Genomic DNA, 24,605 nt, shown 5'->3' with positions numbered 1-24,605 from the left:
CTGAGGAAAAATATTATCTATGGAATTATACTTCTGCTATCAAAGAAAATTCTGTACATTTAGAGAACAAGCGCTTGCCAGTACAAGAGAGGAATTTTTATACCTTAGAAGAAAAAGAAGGTAAATTTTAAGAATACTGTATGCAAATTAAGGGAAATAATAACCTATTTTTACCCATTATATTAGCACAAAATTTAAAAGACAGTATAATTCATAACTAAGGAGTATAAGTCATCTTTAGACTCTGTTCATTTTAATAGGAGTTGCTACAAACTGGGGGAAATAATCTGGAAATGTGTGTTAAAAATTGAAATATGCATACTTTTTTAATATAGTTACTTTTGGTGACTTTGTCCTGTTATAATTACAAAGACATGTATCTAAGAGAAATGGATAAAGTGTTTTGTTGCAGCATTATTTGTCATAGTAAAAAAAAAAACCATCTGAGTGTCTATAATTATGGTTAATAAAAATATTTGGCTGTTAGAAAAGTATGAGTTAGATGTTGATGTTCACATTAGAGGGATGTCCTTGAATTAGTAACAAAATATGAAGAGTAATATACAGAATATAGCCTCTTTTCTGTAAAATCAAGTAACAATAACAAACTCATAGCTATGTATTTGCATATTTGTGTAAGCATAGGGTACTTAATATTGATTACTTCGGGGTAGTGGCAGTACTAAGAGGTGATTTTAAAGGAAGCTTTAGATCTCCATAATCTACATTAGTTCCCTAAAAAGCCACTCCACATGAACATAAAAAGTAAAAAAGTGTGCTTGCTATTTGTACACAGCTACAAGAGAGACATTCATTCCTTTCTCACCCTCCCACCATAAAATCACCACACCTAAACATTGCCACATGGAAATTCTAAAATCATCATAGTTTCAGAGAAATGAAATGGAAAAGAGAAGGCTTTCTTATGTACATTTTTCAAAAAGCCATGTAATATTTTAGCAAATAAAAATGAAACTCATAAAAAAAAAGTTGTACTGGAACTATTTAAGAATTTATGCGGCCCTCACACCCATCAGGGGCATTACAAAGTCGGTTTCAGGAAGGAAATTAGTTATAATTAACAGAAAGCATATAAATACTAGATTTCTTTTCATTGGCTTGTTTAATTCATGTGTTTTTTTTTTTTTCTGGACTTTTTGTCTCAGAACTGTACCCAAAATCTAGACCTTGCTAGCATTAGGACCAGAAAGGGTCAGAGTGCTTCAAATCATTCCATAGTCAATACTTTCTCATTCTCTCTTCAAAGTTGATCCTCCGAGTTCACATGCCATATTTTTCATACAAAGATCCCACTGCTAATATGGCAGCAAACAAGACATTTCTTAGAATTAGTTTTCCAGGAGTTATGAAGAGCTTACACCAGCTAATTGATCTTTCACTCCCTTGACCATTTCCCCGTATAGCCTGAAGTGCCCTCCATGGAACAAAGTTTTCTCTGTGCTCATTATCTAAGCAAAGCTAGGTAACCTAAGCTGCAAGTCTCACAGAAAAACAAGGAGACTTATGTAGGCATATTAACTTATGGATACTTCTATTATATCCACTATGTACTGTCATCTGTGTGCATGTGACCATATCCCCATATAAGTATAAGCTTCAAGAAGGCACCACCATGTCTTTTCTGTATTTTCCAAGGTCTAGCAGAGTGCTTGACATAGTAATTATCAATAAATGTTCACTGGAGGAATACAAATAACTGAACATTTAGTGAGCACCTGTTTACTCCAAAAATAGTTATTTCCCTCTTGTATAGAGTAAGAATGATAGTATTGCTCTTCATAACAGTCTTAGTCACTAAAAATGAAAAGCAGATAAGGAAACCAAAATGAAAATAATTATAGAGTATTATAGAAGTATTATAGAAGAAAGAACTCCATTGAGAAGATTATTGAAAGAGACCAGCTTTCAAATAATGGGTCTCTGAAAAGGATACACATAAAAAATTCCATGAATCTACTACTGAGTAGAGTCATAGTCTGAAAAACATAAATTTGATAGTTCTCATACTTAATTATGCAAGGTTAACTATAGAGCTTGGTGAGTTCACTTTAATTTACTTTAAGTCTATATTGGCTATATTTGGATTTTCTCTTGTTCCTTCAATTTGCTTTTGTAACCACCGTAAATCAGTGGTACACTAAAGATATGCCTTCAGAGGACCTCAAAGTCTCAAAAGATTCAAAACCAAACACTTCGGAAGCATTCATGTGAATAATGAATTATCTAAATTCATTACATATTAAAAATGTAACATGTATTCGGTTACGTAGCTTTTTTTCCTCCCCAACTCGGATGGTCACTTCCAGTTCCTGAAAAATTCCTCAACAAGGATTGCTTGGCATAGAAAGAAGAGATATAGACGTTAAGGCCTCCAAATGGGGCATTGGCTGGGTCACTAATTTACCTAGGTATAAACTTGGACCAGATTCTTGGTTGCTCTTTGCTTTGGCTTACTCTTTCTAAACTCTTGAGGAAACAAATCAAAGTATCTCTAAGATCACTTCCTTCTCTAACATTTTAAGATTTTATAATTTAATTCTATCGCCTTCCAATTATAAGTCTACTTCAAGCCGGGAAAACAAAACAAAACAAAAAAACAAAACAAAAAACAAACCCACATAATCCTACTTATCACGTTGACAGGTCTTGTTCATGTAAACCATCTTAAGACACATTCCTACGGTGACTCTCCAGCACGAAATAGAGTGGTTGACATCAGTAAGTGGATTGTACGCATTAATCAAGGTAACCTAAGACTTGCCAATTTTCCACCTGAGGTTGTTTAAACCAATATTAAAATGTCTTGGAGAAATCTCCCTCCCTGTCTCTCTCTTACACACACACACAGACATGTTATTTATACAATTGTTTATCAGCTTTCCTCTTGCATCTGAAAACCAATAACCTCAAGTTATTGCACTAGGATACTCAGGAATGAGGGTATTTTATGGATTAGGAGAATGTGTGTGTGTGTGTGTGTGTGTGTGTGTGTGTGTGTGTGTGTGTGTGTAGGGGTGGGGTGGGATGGGGAGGGGGAGGAGGTGTCTGTTTTCAGCCTCCAGTCTCGGCGCTGAGGATCTCCCACCACCTGCTGCTCCCTACACTCCCAAACTCCTGCTCCAGCCAGCCTTCCCGGGAGGAGAGGAGAGAACTGGGAGGCGCGAGCTAGAGGCGGGAATGAGGCCTGGGAGGCAGGAGGAGGCGTGGCCGCGCCCGGCAGGCAGGATAAATGCTGGGAACCGGGTGCGGGGTGTGGAGAGAGAACTCGGATCAGCACCGCTCAGCACCGAGGACAGCTCCCGGCCGCCGCGCTCCCCGCGCTCCCGCTGGCACACGCGCACGCACACTCACTCACACTCGGCTGTACGATGGCACAGTCCCACCTGCAATCCTCCCTCATCACAGCCTCACAGTTTTTCGAGATCTGGCTTCATTTCGACGCAGACGGTGATTATCTCCTCCCTTTTTAACTGTGTGAAGACCCCCCTGGCCCCTGCCCCTGCCCCTTCCCTCCCTCTCCCCCCACCCATCCCACCCTGAGCCGCCTCCTGATCCTACCATCCCCTCGTTTCTTTACTTCCTCCCCACCTCCCTAATCTTGTCTCTTCCAGCTGGCTCCTCGAAAGTTTATATGCATCTTCTTTTTTCTTAGGTTATCCCCCCCCCAAAAAAAAAAAACCTTCAACTTTTATGCTCTCCAAGAATATGCACAGTAGGAAATCGGGGAAGGGTGGGGAGGGAGAGAGAGCAAGCAGAGATTGCACAGGGGTGGGGGGGAGGTGGACACTGCACCCTAAAGTTTCTATGGCCGCACTTAACATCCGTACCATGGTGGGTGCAGACTTTGACATCCACCCCGGAGAGAGCAGCGCTGCCGCTGCCGTTATCCTTTCAGGGTTAATCAATGTCCAGGCAGGAGAGAGCCTCGCAGGTGGCCAGAACCACAGCTGCCATGGAAATTGAGAGGGGAAGAAACTCCGGGAGGAGAGGTCTGATACCTGGCTGCCTCTTTGTCTTTGCAGGAAGTGGCTACCTGGAAGGAAAGGAGCTGCAGAACTTGATTCAGGAACTCCAGCAAGCACGGAAGAAGGCTGGATTGGTAGGTTTAAGTTTGCAACCAAGGGGGGGGGGGGGGGGGGAGAAGACCTTCATCTCTGAAATATAAATATTCTAGAGTATTCATAATGAGCTAGTCAGATCAAGTGGTTTCCAGGAAATGTAGACTGAGGGAATGTAGGTTTCTACTGAGAAAGGAAAGAAAAAAAAAACACTTTTTCCGAATTGTGTAAGGGGAAAGCTGAAAGGGGGGGGGGGGAAGGGAGATCCTTGAAAGGGAAAAGCCTTGCACTTTGAAGTCAGAGCTTTTAAAATATAGATTCTATACCTGTACTTGCTTTAATCATGCTTAAAAGAAAAGTGGGTGCATGAGATCTTTTAGCAGATCGCCTCTTCCATGGAGTTCTACTAGGTAATTTTTAACTTCTTTAACTGCATGAGAAGTGGGGGGGGGGGGCGGGGGGGGTTAGAAATACATTTCTGCCCCTTGGTGGTCAGGAAACAGATCTGCAGATTATGTATCTCTCGTTTTATTGCCACTTATTGTTGTGAGGTTGATGTGGTTGGACAGATAAGAAAACGTTCTGTCTTGACCTTTCTCACTGGGGGGAAAGTTGGACAACTTGCAACATAATCATGAGCAAGAGCTTAACAAGAAAGGTGTTCGTTTCTGTTGAGAGGGGAAAAACCCAAAAGTCAGAGACGTAAAAAGTAAAACAATATTAAGAATTCCATGTATTTTTAAAAAGCAAAGCTACACCCTGATTGGAAACAATTAGTGGGGTCTTGAAAACAAGCTATATTTGTGATTTAAGCCGTTAGGTAATTAAATAAATGACAATTCCTTCCAGTTATAAATTACCTCCTGTGGGCATAAATTTACCTGTTAAGATGTTGTCAGCATAAAAAATATGCCCAGCTTTAGAACATAGATGGGATGTTTGTACAAAGGAAAATAGGATAAGAATTTTACTAGTGTACTGGGGTTTATTAAGACTACATTTCAGCAGACTGTGTTGGATTAGGCTAGTTAGAGGTTAATGATCCTTGGCCTTTTAACCACTAGTTAGAAAACTTACATTACAGATTATATGTAACTTTTATAGGAAAACATCTTTAGAGGAACACATATTGTGTTTGATCTTTAAGCAGATCACCAGCTCAAGCATAGATATATATAGATATAGATATTTTATAAATCTATAAGTTACTAATAGAATTTCCTTTTTGTTCTATCTAAATTGAAAACTGTGTGATACACATCTCTGTACAATACTCAAAAGACTACCAGAGGACTCTAAAATGTATTATAATTCATCACAGAACTGTTCATTGCTAAAATCATGGGCCAAATTGATTTAAAACCAAATAATACTCTGGAGATTGTTTTACCCAGATTTAATATTATTTAAAGTATGATAGAATGAAATCAAATAGAAAATGTTTTATATATTCTCTCCCCACCCTCCCCCTCTTTGTATATTACAATAATTCCATGCAATATTATTATAACTCTATATATGTTTGACTAATAGAGCAAAAACAGTTCCTTATCTCATTTAAAAACATACTTAAAATATCTGTTTGGAAAAACATTACTTGCCATAAAATTTCAAATTAAAATACTGTAACACTTCCAGTAGCTAAATGATTATATTTTTATAGAATTTTAATATTGTAATTTATTCAATTTAGAAATTCAAAATTTAGAAACTATATTTTTTCTTTTCCCATTTTAATATTTCTACTTTTTGTAAACAACTTCATGTTAGAGTTCTAAAGATTTTAAAGCTTTTTCTACTACGCAGCCTCCAATTTTAGAATATTGGAAATTCCAATTATTAGATGTTAACTCAAATAGCAGACTTGAGCACAGGTACAAGATTATACCAAGTTGTTTAATATGTTGATTATTGAGTATTTTTCTAGGTTAGGTATATAGGCTTTGGATAGATAAAATCTAAATTGAAATCTGGATTGAGACATTCATGTACCAGACAAATATGTCCCTATACTACTGGTCCCACTGTAGTAAAGCTTTTATATATTTCTTCTTTTTTTTAGAACATAAAAACTAACCTTAAAAAACAGGGTTTTTTTTTTTTTTTTTTTTTCTTTTTTGGCCACATGATAACAAATTTCATTGAATTAATGGAAGCACTGTTTGGCTTGTGTTATTAGTAATGTGAAATTTTTTTAATTTTACTATTATAAGAGAATATTATATGTTTTTAAAAAAGATTTTACTTGAGAGAGAGTACAAACAGGGGGAGTGGCAGAGGGAGAGGGAGAAGCTGGCTCCCCACTTAGTAAACATATTTAGTCTTTAAATTTGCATTTTTATAAAGCTTTATTACCATTGTCACTACATTTCATACTATTTAAAATGTAGATTTTGGCATAATTACCATCCAAGAAGCTCACAAACTAAATGTCAAGTCTGCCAGTTAAACTAATGGTACTCCATGACTAAGATTTAAATCAAATTATTTATTGTTTACGGTATGTGCAAGAAACAATTGATGGTCCCACTAATGCCAAGGGGTGAACTCTTTCCCTTCCTTGTAGTTATTGCTGTAATAAATGTTAATAAATGCAAATTACAATTAATCCATAGAAGAGCTTTGTTTTAAAGACTACGTTATAATTAAATTGCTTGATTATCATTTGTTACCTCAGTTCTACTAAAGATATTTACTTTGGTTCAAAAAGGATTCTGTAACAACTAGTAGTGATAATAGTCAGCCTCAATATAACTCTTAAACTATATTAACCTACCTATCCCTAAAGCAAACTCATGGGATAGATAATACCATCATCTTGTTAGTTGTGATAAAAACTGAGACCTTAATATTCTTTCCCAAGGACATAGAATAGGACATTAGTAAAGGCTGACCTATTTTAAATTGGCTTCAGTTAATGCAACAGGGCTATCTAAAATGGGCTATGCTGGAGACCCAAGGGTATAAATTCAACTTCCTGAATAGTAGTTCTATATTCAGATCACTAGTTTACAGTTCATGGCCCCCAATCTGTCAATATGTGAAAAGATTACATAAGCAATGGAACAGATTGGACAAAATAATTCAAATGAGATGAAAACATTCATTTTGTCACTCTTAAATGTATATTCTTGTACTAAAATACCTGGGAGAGAAAACCTCTCAGAAAAAAAAAAAAAATGGAAACAAGAAAACACTGGAAAACCATTCTCTAAGTTATTCTGGGAGGCAAAGATCCTAAACATACAACCAATAGCTTATAATAAGATTATCAATATTGTCTGTCCCTAATGAAAGTATAAATTAGCCAAGGCATTTTTTTATCTTATTTTTTGGAATTTAATTTTTCAATGTATTTAATCAGTAAATGCCACTTCTGGAAAAGCACTGGAAAGCACTGGAAGCACTGAGGAGTGACAATGTGAGGCACTCTTCAACATTCACATTTTTTGCTTGTCCAAACTGAAAACACCCCTTATTACTTCTCATGGATAAAACATATTAAAATAAGGAAAATGTTTTGGGCAATTATAATAACATAAAAGAATCTTTCCTGAAGCAAGCAATGTTTTAAGTATATTTGAATTCATTGTTATGAGCTGAATAATTCTGACTACACTTTCAAAGGATAACATATTCTCAAAACTAATAGAAGACAAATCAGTAATTGATTCAAAAATGATAATCATAACCCTTTCATTTGAAACCAGTAAATACTGTGTATCAGGTATATCTTTAATTTTTATGAGAATAGTTCATCAGTGTGCATAATTCTAAATGGTTTCAATTCCAGTTGTTCTTTGCAAGAGTTATTAACACCATCAGAAACATAATTGGTAATTTTTACAATAAACTTAACTTCTTTTATATAATTTTAGGAGTTATCACCGGAGATGAAAACCTTTGTGGATCAGTATGGGCAGAGAGATGATGGAAAAATAGGAATCGTAGAGGTAAGGAACTAATGCATTTTTCTGATCTACTTTTTTGACAAATGAACTTCATTTTGTACTTGAATCCAACTCAAACAGGATGTGGCAAGACCAATTTGCAAAGGTTTATTTTGCCTAAGTAACATGTTATCTTCTATTCAGAACTATAAAATCAAAAATGCTCAGAAATGGAAGAGACCTTAGAATTTGCCTAATCCAGAGCCTAAATTTAATATATCATGAAACCAAAATGTGGAGAAGTGAAATGATTGGTCTTTCTTTGGTCATGCACCCATTTGCCGCCATAGGTATAGTTAGAAGCCCAGGTCCCAGACTTCTGAATGAGTATCTAGGCCATTATGTTACCCTGCCTCCCTTGGATAAAATACCAACCAAGTACCTGGTTCACTGGTATTTCTTGTTTAACAATGTGGAGTTTTCTATTAAAATATGAAAGGATATATTTGCAGTCCCCTTGACAGTGGCAAAAAGCTGCCACCTGGTTCCTGAAATTCTATTTTAGATTGACAGTTGGCCTTAGTAAAAGCAAAGAACTTAATTAAGTTAATGAATATTTTAAAATGTATTGGAGGTAAGGATTTCTTTTGAATCTCTAAAAGATAAAACTGTGGGTGTCAAATCTTATCTTCTGACAAAGACTATTCCTATGGAGGACAACTTTTGTTTATGAATCAAGGAAGCTAGACTTTGATCATACATCAGTTCTTCAGCATTCTCAGATTTGTGCAAGAGCTGTTGCTTTCCTAACTTGTACTTTTGGAAACTCTGGTGTCTCAGCTACTTTATCTCTACGACCTATTAGAGAAATTGAGTGGACAGCTTTGTCCAGAAAAATTAATAAGGTTATATTTTAAAATATCCCACATCAAAGTATAATTATTGTGATATGCTTAGTATATTAGGTTGTGATGTATTCTGTCAAAAATATGTAGTCATATTTGCCTTTGACTCAGAATTAACCCGGCTTTCAATTAGTTGATCTTATATGACATCTGTCATGTCAGAGTGAAATACTTATTTTTAAGCAGCTACTACAAAAGGAATTAAGAAAGGGCATACTATTATTATCCTTGTAATTAAAACATTTCCCTGGAGTATACATTTTCCCCTTTACCTATGTATAACTCATTACAATATAAATGAATAAATTAACAGTACTGGGACTTACAGATTGATATAGAGGCCAACTAATCAAGATATGAAACCATTAAGGATAAGAAAATAACTTTTAAAGGGACACAGATGAGGTAAATCTGTTCAAAATGAGCTGGAAAATCTAAAGTCAGTGAAATTACAGAAATGGTTATTTCAGAGTTTGGCATACTTTATAATCCCAATAGAGCAAGGACCATCATCCTACATATAACATGCTTCACCTTAAAGGACTCCAATGGTCTCAGCTCTTTATTTTCATTTCTTCAGTGATACATTAAACAATAGGATTTAAAAGCATGGGTCTCATTCAAATGCATTTCACACTTTTAAAAGGATTAGATGAATCTGTTTGAATCCAGATTTTACTATACATGATATAATCACTTGTGAATTATAATTTGAAGCTATATTTAAATGAGAGGCTGGGGGGGGGTGGTCACATTGTCCTGGAGGTTTGAGAAAAGAAATTTCTCTAAAAGTTTGAGATAAGAAACTGTTATAGAAAACTTTTACGTGTGAGAAAAGATAGGTAACAGGAGAGGATAAAGGAAGGCTGAAACAAACTGAGAAGCTTTTGTAGCAATCACAATAAGAAAATTTACACTAGTATGACAATATGTAATTTCTAAACAAATATATTGTCTCATTTGACCCTCCTAACAGAATAAAGTAAGCCTAAATATAATATGTGGATCTATTTTTATAGATGGGGAACCTGAGGCTTCAATAGACTTCGGCTAAAGTTAAAGAAAAAATATGAAATAAATGGTGAAACAGCCAGAACCCAGCCATGTTCCTTTAAACTACTTTCTTGGGAGTAATAAGTAATCTGTGCATTTTCTGCATTAAAAGAAAATAGTTTCAAGCTTCAGCTGGTCAATTATTTAGGGCAAGGCTTTATGTTTAGCCTGGTTGAACAGGATGCACAAAGTACAGAGAAGTTATCCAGCCAAAGCAGTTGAAACATTTGGGCAAAACTTTCTGTAGACTCTTCTTCAGTTGATCTGAAAGAATAATTCTTATGTGTCTCACTTAACTATTCCAGGATAGAATTTTTTGCTGGAGAGGACTCCTAGGGAAAAACTAACCAAAATTCCTCATTTTCAGGATGAAGAAACTGAAACCCAGAAAGGTTAAATGATGTGTCCAAGGTCCCCCTGGCCGAGAGTGACAACACATGTATACAAGCCTAGATCTGACCCTGATTCCAGAATTCTTTTCTTTAATCTGAATTATCAGCTACACATAAGACGGGTGGAATGGTGATTAAATGAAGAGAGGAGAATTAGAATGGGAGAAGAATAATCATTGCAGGAGTTTATAGGCATGTTGATCCGGTCTAGGGTGGGTAAGAGTGAAGAGAATAAAGAGAGGTTCTGAAAATCATTGGAAAGAAATTGAAAGTTACAGATTACATGTCGAAAGTGAGGGAAGTAAGAGTGGGAATGCCCAAATTATAGTGTCACCAGGAAGTTGTATAAAATGAAGTTCATCTTTTCTTTTTTTCCCCACTTGACATATATCACTTGCTACGAAATCCTATATATAACATGGGACACAAATACACAAACCCCATTGTCAGCCACGAAGGAATGGGAAACCCCATGTTTTCCAAAATTTTTACTGATTTACCTACTCACATCAGGATACTGTAGCTTTGATGTTCAAAGGGAAAAGAGGTTAGATTTGCCTATATATTTAATAGGCATACTGATGGGCTTCTCAAAATCTAATCAAGGTAAACCAAAGGATATTCATGTGGTAGTCTGCTTTCTTGTTGGAAATGGGCCAAAGTGATTTGGCTTTAATTGAAATATGTTGTTCAAAAGATCAGAAAATATAGTGATTAATTTTCAAAGTTCTGTCCTGAAGTAGACTGACCTTGCCAACAACAAGCTTTTGCTATCTAGAAATATATAAAATGAGGGGTGGTATGTAGATGTCATTCTTCTGAATTTTTAAAATGTCAGGTCTTTAGATTTTAAAATCCACATAATTACAGTTCATTTATAAAGAGATTGTTAATATGAACTCAAAACAGGAGCAGTAAAATTCTGAGATACTTTAACAAATACCATGACAGTCAAAAAATGTTCTAAATTTATTCAGACTAATAGCTCTATTGCAAGAAGGCTGATTAAAATAATTAGAAAGGAAGACTGAATGATTCAACAGATCATGTGGGTACCAGAGAAGAAATTTCTAGTAAGTATAGATATTTCCCTTAGTTGGATATCAGATCTGTTAGCTTTTCACCTGGTCCCTTGGGCAACGTGTGGGAACCTACCATCCTCTTCAGGTTTTTTGTGTCTATTTGTCCAGGTCAGTGCATCCACTGAAAATAAAATAGACCTAAAAGCTATTTTAATCCTGAAATTGTAACATCTCTCCCAGGGAAGCAGACACTAAACAGCTTACCCTCTTTTCTTCCACAGTAGGATTTGAGAATATGAATTTAGCTATAGTGAATGTAATTTTTCATGGCAGACTACTTTTCCACCTCAGAATTTGGAGAAATGATGGCCAATAGAATCAGATTAAAAACTTGCCTCTGTATAAATATTTTTAAGTGATTAGGAAAATATTTTTGATTGAAGATTTTAATGGAGGCTGATGGCTACAGACGAAGGCCTCAAAAGTCAAGAAAGTCAGATGGTCGGATTTCAAATCTGGCTCAAACTATAAACTATATAATAGCAGTTCATTTATTCTCTCTGCCTCTGTTTCTTTGTAATAAAGGATCGTATAGAAGCATCAACATCAAATGTGATAATAAAGCACGTCAAACAAATAGATCAACCCTGGCACACTGTAAAAGCTCAATAAATATATTTGCTATAATTTTTTTTAAAACTGAAAATCTACACCTTCTGAATGCCAAGACTTCTAACCACCTCTTCTATAACTTCTCATATTCAAATTATTAAACTCAACTAGCCTTAAATTCATATAAAATTATTTGCCTTCCAAATTTCCTGAAATCACTTACCTAGGAAAAATACTTCTCCGGTTCCCAAATGAAAGAAGTGAATACTTTGCTAATATGTGTTGAAGGAGGTTAACATGCACCAGAAATGTCTTTAGGAGTTAAGAATCATGCCTTATGTGTGCTTTGACTGACTGACCTCAGTCAGTTCTGTTTCTAGTAAAATTACCCAGTGTGTGTGCGCTCTCCATGCACCTAATACTTAGCTTTATCACTATATCTCCTTTTTTGAAATTGTGGGAATAAGATTTGAAATTATCTGCCTCCCCATAAGGTTCTTAACCACAGTGACTATGAATCCCCAGCATCCAGCACAGTGCCCAGTAGCTTCTGAATCATAGCTGCATGAGCTGTAGCAAGGAATTTCAACCTACTCCAACACATAGGCAAGAGTTCTACATTATGCCTAGGAAGAGGACAAAGATGTAAAAAAAAAAAAAAAAAAAAAGCCCCTGTGACATGTTCAGTTCCCTGGGAAGCAGATCTAGGTTGAAAATTAGTAATAAGCAAGTTTATTAGGAAGTATGTTGGGACCAATACCTGTTGAGGGGAAATGAACAGAACTGGGCAGAGGGAGATGATGGGCCATGGTGATAGTCTCAATAGAGACTTCAGCTGACCCTACAGTGGGCTCCAGAGCCTCAACAGCCCTTCATAAAAGTCCCAATTGAGTGACAGGGCTGTGCCTTTTTCTCTTCATGTGGATCAGTCATAGGACATAGTGTCCTTGGGAAGGCAGTGCTCTTCAGCCTAGATAATCTCCCAAAGGCTCTCCCAAAGTAACACTCCCAGCACCTAAAGGGAGCTCTGGGTGGAATAACACAATATCCACCCCAACCCTATCCACAATTCAGTAATAAGTTATTTGAATTATCTCCCAAGGAACCTTATTTATCTATACTCTGCTGACTCTAGACAATAGCCATTTGCCTTCATTCATAAGTTCAGTAAGTGCTGGGCAAAGAACCAGTAAGACAGAGATCCTACCCTCAAGAAGTATGTATGTAGTCTTCATACATCTCGGGGAGACATGCCAACTCTCTTCCCCACTCTCAGTGACAGGCACCAGTTCTTAAAACTGAAGCTCTGAGGGGTTCTGGTCACAACTGTCTGCCCTCTACTTATTCCCTGGATATTCTCTTTTCCAACCCAAAACAAATTTGGGGGAGTTCAGAGCAGGCAGGCAGACTAAGGATTAAGAAACTACCAATAACATTGGATCAGGCATTATTGAGTACTTCCAGGGACAGCAGAGACTCAGCAAATCGAGAACAAAGTGGCCTTACTTGACACCTATGATAAAAGACCTCTCCCTACTTTGTAGATACGCTCTAAGGCACTAGAGCTAGAGACTTCCTGCATCCAGCTCTGAAATTTGAACATTAATTCCCTATGTATTGATGGAAGCAGCCACAGCAGGACCATTACATTGTGAAACACACCCTTAAGAGGATTTCTTTATGTTCACTATAGTTACATCCTATCCACATGTATTCATTGCTTCTCTTTGAATGGCTGGCTTGTCGTACTAAAATCTTTTACATGTTTGAGACTCATTTCTAAGGTCCAAAATAGGATGGCACTATATTCAGTGTAACATTAACGGATCAAATTAATAGATTCAAAATGCACATATAGACATAATCTGTATTTTTTCAAAATAATGAAACTGAGTAGGACCAAAATGGCATGAGAAAGGAAATATATATTTATACTATATATGCAGCCCAATTTTACCACCTCTATATTTGATGTTCTAGAGACCTCTAAGCTTTATGCAATTGTATGAACTTTGATTTTTGAAACTTTGATGGTTATGCTTTCCTTTAGTCTACATTTGGTAATTGCTTACCAGTTCATTAATTTTCTTCTGTTTTCATGTATTTGGAGGATTTAGATAAGGGTAATTTTTTAAGAAAGAATTACTTTTGTTCAAAACAAAAATTCAAGTAATATAGAAAATTGCAATGAAGATAGTAAAAACGAATACTATAAATCATGTTAAGTTGGTATTTTTAATGAAGTAAAATTATCAACCAATCCACGAGCATTTACGTCAGGCATATAACGTGTGGAGCATCCAGCAGATGGACATTCAGCAGATTCAGACAAAGAATGATCCCTGTGATCCCGAAATGGATGGTCCAACAACAACTTACAAAGTGGTATCTGACAAGTTACATACCAATAAATAAAAGAATTGGCATTAGCTATTTCTTATCTCCTAAATGAATCCTTATGTTCGTGCACAACTATACTAGTGAACTCTATTTCAAAGTAACAAAACGTTTTCTGGCGGAGTCCTGTTAACATTCTAGTAGGATATATGGCCCTGTTCCTTAGTTTCACCTGCATATGTAGTGTCTGTCTGTAAACTGAATGGATCTAGTTTGAGGTATTATTTTCAAGACCTAAAAACAAGTTAAAGAATCTATTATATGACATTAAAAAAAAAAGATTACTTACACATAAATATAAAATGCACATAAATATAAAATCATTTCAACTTAAGGTTTTTAATATATCTAAATGGATGAAATTTTTTTTAAAGAGGCAGAGGCAGATAGCCTTTCCTATAATTTGGTAGAAATTTTGGAACTTATACTGAACTTAAAGTTGATCCATACCACAGGCTCTTGGTCTAAAATACAGAGATAAGGGTCCACGCCTGAACTTCAAGGAAACTAGAGGAAATACAATGTGTGTAGGTTCATTCTTTAATGGTGAAGATGTCGTGATTGTAACAGATTCTCAAGGTCATCTTGAGCCCAGTACATTTAAGAGACGTTGGTTTCTACTTCAACTCCTTATTTTAGTGATAAGGGTAGTAAGATCCAGAAGTGGCTGAGGGAGTTGCTGGGGGACCACAGCTAATTAGGAGATGAGCCAGGAATAGAACCCATGCCTGCAGTGGGGCCATCAATCCAGCTCCCTCCTTCCCTGCACATAATAGATAATGGTCATCTTAAAATGGGATCTAGAGCCCTTTTTTCCCCTTAAAAAAAAGGGCAGGGGGGGGTTACTGAAGTTATGAAAGGAGAGCTAAGGAGATAGGTCATAGGGTCACGAAATGGAAAGCATAAACCCAAGCCCTGGATCCTGACAGGGGACATCCTCTTAGCTGAATCCAACAGTTTGAAAATCTGATTTTCCCTATTACTATTCTATTTCCACTGTTCATTGTGAATTGGCTTTTCCATCTCTCTTTCCACTGCCTTACAACTGTCTTCAGTTTATCTTCTTTTCCTCTCTTAGGCTGTCTCCTTAGATCTGGGAATGCATTTTTCCTTCCTTCCTTCCTTCCCCCTACCTTCACATTTCTCATCATTTCCTTCCTTCTACATGACAAAGATTTCCCCACATATATGACATTCTATGCACCCTTAGAGGAGCAACACTGCTGTATGGCACAGAAGAGGTGAAAGGTTCAAGCCATAGGGATGAATGTGCTTGGGTGTCCAGCAGATGAGTAGTCAAACCAGTGCTATCTGAGCTTTCTGAGCACACCCATCTCAGATGGCTGCAGCCATCTCACTGACCAGACAGCCCACCACTCAAGGCCACCCAAGCATTGGAAAAGACAATGGCTCTCAGTGGGGACAAAGTATCAGAAAGGGAAGGTCAATCCTCATGTTTTTCCTCTCCTAGTTTTCTAGGTAAGAGAACTGCCTTGAACAAATACATTCAAGAAAAATTAAGCAGGAAGTAATGACAGAGGCTTGCTTTCCTTACAGCTTTTTAAATCTTTTTCAGTTGGCTCATGTATTACCCACAGAGGAGAACTTCCTGCTGCTCTTCCGATGCCAGCAGCTGAAGTCTTGTGAGGAATTCATGAAGGTAAAATAGAGCTCTGTCAATGAGTGCAGTCTTCTGAAAGCTACTTAATGTAGGAAAATTGTTGGCTTTTTTTAAAAAATATGTTTGGTTTTCTTTATCCAAAATGATTTACAGACATGGAGGAAATATGATACTGATCACAGTGGCTTCATAGAAACTGAGGAGCTTAAGGTAAGCAAATAAAAACCTAGGTTAAGTTTTTTTTTTCCTTTTAAATAGAATTATGAACTTTTTAAAAAGCCTCCCACAAAAGAAACTTATGTTGAGCAATGGCATATTTTCACCCACACTTCCACATCGTTAATGAAGTTCCAGATTAAAAAAAGAGACTTCAAGTACTTCTTCAAATTCTATTCAGCAGTGCAAAAAAAAAAAAAAAAAAAAAAAAAATTAGCATTTTCTGTGGTATAAACAAGTTGTTAGACTAGATAGATATAATATACTAAACCAAATAAGATACTCCTTTTCACTGAAATTTGCCATTTTATTTTATAAATTAAACAATATAGATTTCTCTCTCAAGAGAAACAATTGTTGAACACCAACTATCTGCTATGCACATTGTTTTATCTAATCTTCATGTGAGTTCTGAGATTAGTACTACCCTCATAAGGAAAAAGGTTTAGGGATAAACTGAGGCCACACAGAAAGAAGATCCTAGGCTGCAGTGTTTAAACCCACACTACTCTCCCTCCAAATCCCTACCCATTCCATAAAATCTCCTGCTTCTCGACAAGAACAAAAGCCTCATAATAATCAAACTTCTGAAAAATTGCAACTTTGAAAATGAATTTACCAATTCATCTCTCCCGGACGTACAGAGGACCTGGTCGGGGAGGAAAGGGGGATACAAAGGAGAAGGCAAAGAGATCTAAAAATCAAGTGATTTGGTCTGATTTTTTCATCTCTTTAATGAGGATAATAACTAATAGCTTCCTCTCATATTTATTGTGAAGCCCAAGTAAAATTCTGTACATGAAAGATTCTGTGAAATACACAAGGCACAATAAATTATATTATTCATGAACTCGATAATTTACTAGTCTTTCAGAAGTACGGCAACATCTTTCCCTCATTTCCTTAAATTGACCCCAAGACCTCTCAGTCCAGAGATCCTATTTTGTCTATCTTCAGGATAGAGAGTAACCAAAAGGGAGGCAAATGAATACTTATTGAGCACCTATGTGGTCCTCAATACTATGTGGCAGGTATAGCACTAGGTGCCGAAAATCTATTTTAACATTTAGTCCTCACAGAAAACTTGCAAGGCAGGTATTGCCATTCCCATTATACTGAGAAACAGAAATTTAGAAAGATTAGTTTTTCATTTACCCAGCTGCTTATGAAAGAATCTAGATTACCTGATAATGCTAATTATATTTTTTCCACCACCACACCACATGCTTCCAAGCTTTAGTCATGAAGAGCCGCCTCTCCTCCTGTCATGTATGGAAATAGGAATATCAAACCCAGTTTCCTTGTCATGGTTTAACGTGGTTTGAGTCACATACAGTTTTAGAGATAGATCTAGGACATTTGCACCACTGTAAAATCGCTAAAAACACATTCAACAGCAACCTCGGAGAAACAGAAAGATTTCTAATGTGAAAACATGATCTTTGATACAAACTTGTGGCACAACAACCCAGAACTCACAAGGCGACAGTTAAGCTATTGTGTTTTTATTCTGTAGAACCAAAAAACACAATCTATTAAAAATCATTTCAAGTTCATAATGAAAACCTTAGTTCATTTCTAAAACTGACCTTCTTTGTTCTACATTTTATTCTCAGAAAGAGAGTCTAAATAGAAATCCTCCTCTCTGGGGAATTTTGAAGATAAGTTGGTATTCTTGTTTAATGGATCTTTCAAGAAAGCTAATTTTAAGATCCATAATAGAGTAAAACATCACTTGTTCTCAGACACGACTTTGAATCTCAACGTCCCGAGGTTTCTCTCAGGCTATTTTTGTGACCACCATTTTAGTCTCTGATGAGGCTTTTTAACCCAATTAATCTCTGACAAAAGACTCATAAGGCTCAAAAATAAAATTCACCCCAATAGATAATTTTGAATTTTCCATGCTTCACTCTGGATTTGAAATGGAATGTTTGAAATGAAAATACATTTAATCAAACCAAGAAAAAGGTCTCCATCCTCAAAAAGAATAAAGTTAAATCAGCCCAGGAGAACCGGTACATTTGGGAAGAACATAAACCACTGCAGAACCAAAGAAACCCAATCCTTCAATAATATCCCAACACAGTATCTGCTTAGTTTTCCAGAACTGCATTAATTAATTTTTTGAAAAAATAAAGGAGTTGCAAATGAACAGCACTAGACAAAATGAATATTATATGCTTAAGTGCTAACAGTGTCATTTATGTGCCTTTTGTAAAGCTTTTGATTTATTTCTGTTTAAAAAAAAATTCAATTCCCTCCTAAACTCCAACTGTCAAATTAATAATTATCTTTTCCACCCTTCCCACAATAATCTCTATTTTAAATATGATTCAAATATCCTTCAAGGATTAGAGAGAACATCATCTGTGTCTGTCTTAGTCTGAACACAGCTGAAGCCAGCTGAAGCCTTCTAACCAACGTGTTTGGGACTGCATCCAGCCCAAATGCTACCTGACTGGCCCTTCGGTGCAACAATGTCCTACTGGCTATAAGCTAAGGTGAAAATACAGCTTGTGAGGGTAGAAAATACACTTAAAATTAGAGGTAGCTCTCCATCCTGGCTTACTAATACTTTTCACTTACATTACAAAGGCATAGAGAGGGGGCCTTGTGTTTCTTACAGAAGAGTCATGTGAACCTTTGTGAAGGTATCATTATGTAGAAATACATCCACTGGGCTGGCTGGTATACTAGCTTGTTCTCGGATTCCTGCACAGTGCTCAATCCAGATACTCATTTAATTGAGGTCATAAAAGCCGTGCAACACAGACCACTGCAGATCAGGTCTCAGTAAGAGGCAGATATCGTACCTGTCAAAGGCAGCATCATGGCTGGAATGCCAAGTGAACCAAGTGGAATAATTTCCCTTCTAAGGTCCTCTCCTCACCCAGTTCTAGTCTCAAAAAGAGGCCTTCTTTGCGTTCTTGGGACATTCCATTTCAAGGCAGGCTGAAATGGAAACAGACCGTAGGTGACTTGTGACATTTATCTGGGTGTTCTTTGTCTTAACAGAACTTTCTAAAGGACCTGCTGGAAAAAGCAAACAAGACTGTCGATGATACAAAACTAGCTGAGTATACAGACCTAATGGTAAGACTGATCTTGGAGAGACTGTAGACAAGAACCTATGAAACATTACTGTGTTCTCATTAGTTCTCAAGACTATGGAGAATGAAATAAGCCATGTGGGCATCACATGCATACAGGCATCATTTCACTTTTCAAGTGAAATGTGTAAGGATGTTTATACCTCGTAAGGTTGAGTGAATGCTGTTGTCATTGGCTTTAAGGCTCAACCCACGATCATTTCCTTTCTGGTGGAGCTAGGTAATTTATACCTATCAAAAGATCACTCATTTTTCTTACAAAGCCAGTGTAAGTACATCATTAAATTATATAATTTATATATATGCAAGTTATACTATAGATATCTATATACATGTATATAGATATATATATATTAGATCACTAAAAACATTATGGAGATTCTTAATCAGCTTTTATGATGACTCACAAAATCATAAATTTTTTTAGAGTTTAAATGCAACTTACAGTTACTTTCCTTACTGAGGGACTTAAAAAAAAAAAGAAAAGAGTATTTTGCAATACTGTCTGGGTGCTTTGGGTGAGGAGTTCCAAATGTACCCTGAGCCTGATGCTATGATAAATAGTATAACCAAGATCTCTCCTAGAATATTGATTATAGAACCAAGGAAATTGCTTTACACGCAGGCCCTTAATGTTTTAGGAATGAACACATTTATGAAGTTCAAGATAGAATAATTCAATGCCCATGAATTTTGTGAATTTCAAGTAGGCAATCTCCGCATTTTGACTCATAGCATTAGGGCTGTGAGGAAACTGATTAAGCTATGGACCAATATTTTGGAACATTTTAATTTTTGAAATTCAAGCAACATTTTAAATTATCCAGATCAGTACATATATTTATACATGTTTTAAGTGCTATAAAGGTACAGTAAATTCTTACCATAGATTTAAATAAATAACCTATTTTAAAAAGTGTATATTATAAAAACTATGACCTATTAGATGAATAAAGGAGTTAGACTTTTTAGTCACCCTGGAAAATCATGTTACACAAGATTTGATTACAAACCTTAGTGAGGAGGTTTACTTTCAACCTGTCAGCCTACAAGAAAAAAAACCCACTAGAACTTTACTATTGTCTTATTCACTATATAATGATATTTTAAAATGAGACTAATCTTTAATTTCAAAACAATTGAAAATTTTTCATTGCTAAGCAGCATCCTTTTTAATCTACTTATCAGAGCACTAGCATACAAATGTGTCACGGTGGGCAGGCTAAGCTCTGAATAGCATATGGGAAATGGACAATAACCTACATTTATCAATTTTGTTTTGTGCCAGCCTTATGGGATGTCTATTTAAAGTAAAGACTCCTTTCCAGGTAGAAATATGAAGCAGTCTTTTAAAAACTACTCAGATGGGAGTTTTCCCCCTGTTGGACTGGCCTGGCATATCTGATTCAATGTCATAAACCAGTTCAAATCTGAGAGGCAAGTTAATCAAGAACTAATTAAGGTTTAAATATATATGTAGGGAAATATTCCCCTATGGACACTAAATTGCGTGATCGGGTGTCCAGTGTCTTAGTAGACAGTTTAAGGATATCAGAACTATGGTCAACAGACTATAAAATGTGTCAGTATCAGATCCTGAAAAAAAAATCTGCCTCTTACAAAGGATTCTTAGAACATTTCAAGCCACAGACTTTTTTTTCTCCCCAGACTTCACTGAACCCATAAACATTAGGACCCTGATCACATTCCTTTCTGAAAAAAAAAGTTGCTTTTTCACATATGTAGCATGCAAACTTATTTTAGTACATTTCATCTATTGTCCCTCCATGTACTTTAGTAGAGTAGCAACTGTTACATGAATGCCTCCTGAATAAGGGTCTGAGTGCATTTATACCTGGACAGGTCTTGGTGTAGGATATGAAAATAAGTGCAACAAGGAGGTATCTAGTATCCAAGGGAAAATAAAACAATTGAAAATTAGTCAGAAATTCTGTTCTCTAAGAATTTATTCATACTGTCTGCCTGTTGCTTTTCTTTATACTTTTATGCTCTAAAAAAGGGAAGTATTTCTTTTCACATCATTGTTTGGAGAATTTTAGAGCATGCTGTGTATTGCCAGACACCATCTCTCCAACATCATGACACACACACACATTTGCAAGAAAAATGAATTATGGGCAGCCCTGGTGGCTCAGAGGTTTAGCACCACCTTCAGCCCAGGGCGTGATCCTGGAGACCAGGGATCGAGTCCCACATCGGGCTCCCTGCATGGAGCCTGCTTCTCCCTTTGCCTGTGTGTGTGTCTCTCTCTCTCTCTCTCTCTCTCTCTCCTGTGTCTCTCATGAATAAATAAATAAAATCTTTTTAAAAAGAAGGAAAAAGAAACTATAGTATTCTAGAACCTAAGAGTATGATTACCGTGTTGGGTTATTCTATATTGTCCTGATAAACTTTGACAACTGACCCAACTACTAGAACTGAAAATTTGCCAAGTCTAGTAAAAGCTGGTTTCTAGATTTTTCCTGTCTATACAAGAAATTGATAACTAACTCAAAGTACTTTACTTTTTCTTCTCCTTCCTGCAATAATTCTTCAGTGGTTACAGTAACAACATTCTGTCTTTCAGCTGAAATTATTTGATTCAAATAATGATGGGAAGCTGGAATTAACTGAGATGGCCCGGTGAGTTTAGGAAGTACATGAATATTAAAATAAGTTGATCTTTGTCCAAAAAAAAAATCTAATCTATTAATATCTCTCTCCCAAAAGGTTACTACCTGTACAGGAGAATTTTCTTCTTAAATTTCAGGTATTTCTTTTTTCCCTACCACAAACAATATTTTTCCATGAAAAGTTAGACTGTAGAAGATTTGCCAGGGTAGACAATGAAAAAAATAATAGTACTTTAATCTTTGCTCTCTTCTCTATCATCTAGGGAATCAAAATGTGTGGGAAAGAGTTCAATAAAGCTTTTGAGTTATATGATCAGGTAAAAATTCATTCTTATAATTTGATTGTTTAGAAGAATTTGGAAAATACTCACTTAAGCGGGGGGGGGGGGGAACCCCCAAACTCAAGGTCCAAATTAAAATAAACAAGAGCTATTAGAATTACTCAGGCAATTCATTCTTGTTGTAGGAAATGTATTATGATATCCCCCCAATTAGAGCAATCTTGATCCAAATCCCATGCTACAATTTCTCTATTTTGAGGCTTTGAATAAGATACCAAACTCCTCTAAACCTCAGGTTCCTCATTTGTAAAAAGGAGATTATATCCACTATACAGGGTGGAATGAGGATTGAGGTAGTTGAAAATATCCTGCAGAATCCTCCACCATGTGTATGAGGAAAGGTTTGCGAGGTCATTAGTTACCATCCTTAATTTTCTTCTAATTCCTCTACTCCTGGACCAAGTCAGTCCTCGTGGACTCTCGCACAGCTCTGCGCCTACTTGGTGTGGCATCAGGCTAGTCACATAGCCTCCCCAGGCCTCAGGGAATTCATTCACCTCAAGATATTTATGACCACCTACTTCCTTCAACAGTATGTGTTACTGTTAGCATAAATGTTAAATATGAAAATGTTAAATATGAAAGTACTTCGAAAAATTCAAAGCACTTTATAAATGCAAGGTGTTGCAGGAGAGGCAATTCGTGTGTATTTGGGGCCTTTGGAGCAATTAAGATCAAGGGTCTGACATTAAGATGTTGGAATATCCGCCAAGTATGCAGTAGGGAGATTTTCTGAAGAATCCATTTTTTCCGTTTTATTACATTCCTCATTGTTGTGGAGTTGGTTGCATACTGGTTTATTTCTGCTCCCTCAGGATGGCAATGGATACATAGATGAAAATGAACTGGATGCTTTACTGAAGGATCTGTGTGAGAAGAATAAACAGGTAATCTAGTTATGCCACTTTTTAAAGCAGACTAGAAGGATCCATCCAGAAGCACCGCACATCCGTTTTTGGAAATCTACTTTAAAGATTTATAGAGCAGAAGTAGAATTCAATTCTTAACCTGATTTGGTACTGGCCTAAAACAGCGTAACTGTGATAAATAGATTTTAAAACAACCTTGTGGTTACTCACATCTGTGTAAGAATTTAATCTAGCTCTTAATGGACCGATGTAACAAGCAGTTTTCATCCTACATTTTATCATTTGACAGTGGTTAATGGACTTCCATGTGTAGCTGGATAACAATGCCATCTATATTCTGTACAGGATCTGGATATTAATAATATTCCAACATACAAGAAAAGCATAATGGCTTTATCGGATGGGGGGAAGCTGTACCGAACGGATCTCGCTCTCATTCTCTGTGCTGGAGACAACTAGAGTTGGTGACCATGACTACTTACTAGTGATACATCGTATCTAAAAAAATAACTGTGCACTATAAGGGAGTAGGCTGTATTTTCTTTTGTATCTGTAATTTAACTGCATATAGATGATTACCCGGGATGTGTGGCACATTCTTTTCAGCTTGTTTCTACACTGTTTGTAATGTACAGTTTTTGTAACTACACGACTGGGGGAAAAAAAAAAGAAAAGTCTTAGGCTTAGGCCAGTCAACAGACCCAATTGATAAAAATTAACAACCAAACAGATTCCTGTTTTCACAAATATAGTTGGACAAGATTTCCCTGAAGATTCCACGAGGATCAGTCTCTAAGATTCTCGTCTGATGTGTGAATGCACAGGTCACCGAATAGGAGACTTCTACCCAACCAGAGACAATCATAGGTCTGTCCCACAAAATAGTCTTAAGCTGTATTTTCGATTATTAGGAAGAATGTGCTTTTACATCTAAAATACCAAAATATCAATAGTTAGCTATTTGTGGCTCTAGGAGTTTAAACAGTCTCACTAGAGAAGACTTAGTTCATCAATCAACATGTCTACTGCTTGAATCCATACCAAGCTATTGGTTCTAGGTAATCTGATGACAAGGAAAGGTAGCACCAGATGAAACAAATCTGTCTGATTCCACATCTGTACTTCCAAGAAGCCTACTGTCAGAGTAGGACCTTAATTCATTTTCTAAACTGTTTTCACGTGTTGCAGATTATAATTATTCTAGTCACCTGCTGTTTTTGTCATTGTGTGATCTCTGATTAAATTATATATGCCGAGTATCCTGGTGTCTACTTTGCATACTTCCTGGAGTTTCTTTCTACGTAGGACTGTCCATTTCCACCAAGGGTATCTGCTGCCTCTGAAAATATTTTTTTCTAGCTATGACAACTCTATTTTTTACTACATAATTAAATTTTAATGTAAAACTCATAGCACCCTGATTGTGGGATGTTCTATCATCAATAATTTTGTGTATTTTGCG

General features: G+C 36.3%; 1 protein-coding gene across 1 annotated transcript; it reads left to right on the top strand.

The window, feature by feature from the left end:
• The first annotated feature begins 3,317 nt into the window (after nt 1-3,317).
• On the top strand, nt 3,318-24,404 carry CALB1 (calbindin 1). Its single transcript, XM_038579717.1, has 11 exons — nt 3,318-3,468; nt 4,044-4,120; nt 7,958-8,032; nt 15,927-16,010; nt 16,125-16,181; nt 19,206-19,283; nt 21,888-21,943; nt 22,031-22,070; nt 22,197-22,250; nt 23,090-23,161; nt 23,489-24,404. Exons 1-11 carry the CDS (start codon nt 3,390-3,392, stop codon nt 23,600-23,602), a joined length of 786 nt encoding a protein of 261 aa, XP_038435645.1. The 5' UTR covers nt 3,318-3,389; the 3' UTR covers nt 23,603-24,404.
• Nucleotides 24,405-24,605: the final 201 nt, after the last annotated feature.

This window comes from Canis lupus, chromosome 29 (genome assembly GCF_011100685.1).
Source record: "Canis lupus familiaris isolate Mischka breed German Shepherd chromosome 29, alternate assembly UU_Cfam_GSD_1.0, whole genome shotgun sequence".
Taxonomy (NCBI): Eukaryota; Metazoa; Chordata; class Mammalia; order Carnivora; family Canidae; genus Canis; species Canis lupus.
Note: the sequence above shows the minus strand (reverse complement) of the source record. Positions and strands in the feature narration are given on the sequence as shown.

Coding starts and splice junctions, on each gene's coding strand:
- CALB1 (XM_038579717.1), top strand. CDS start 3,390: ATGGCACAGTCCCACCTGCAATCCTCCCTCATCACAGCCTCACAGTTT. Junction 8,033..15,926: donor GAAAAATAGGAATCGTAGAG/GTAAGGAACTAA, acceptor AATCTTTTTCAG/TTGGCTCATGTATTACCCAC. Junction 16,182..19,205: donor TAGAAACTGAGGAGCTTAAG/GTAAGCAAATAA, acceptor TTGTCTTAACAG/AACTTTCTAAAGGACCTGCT.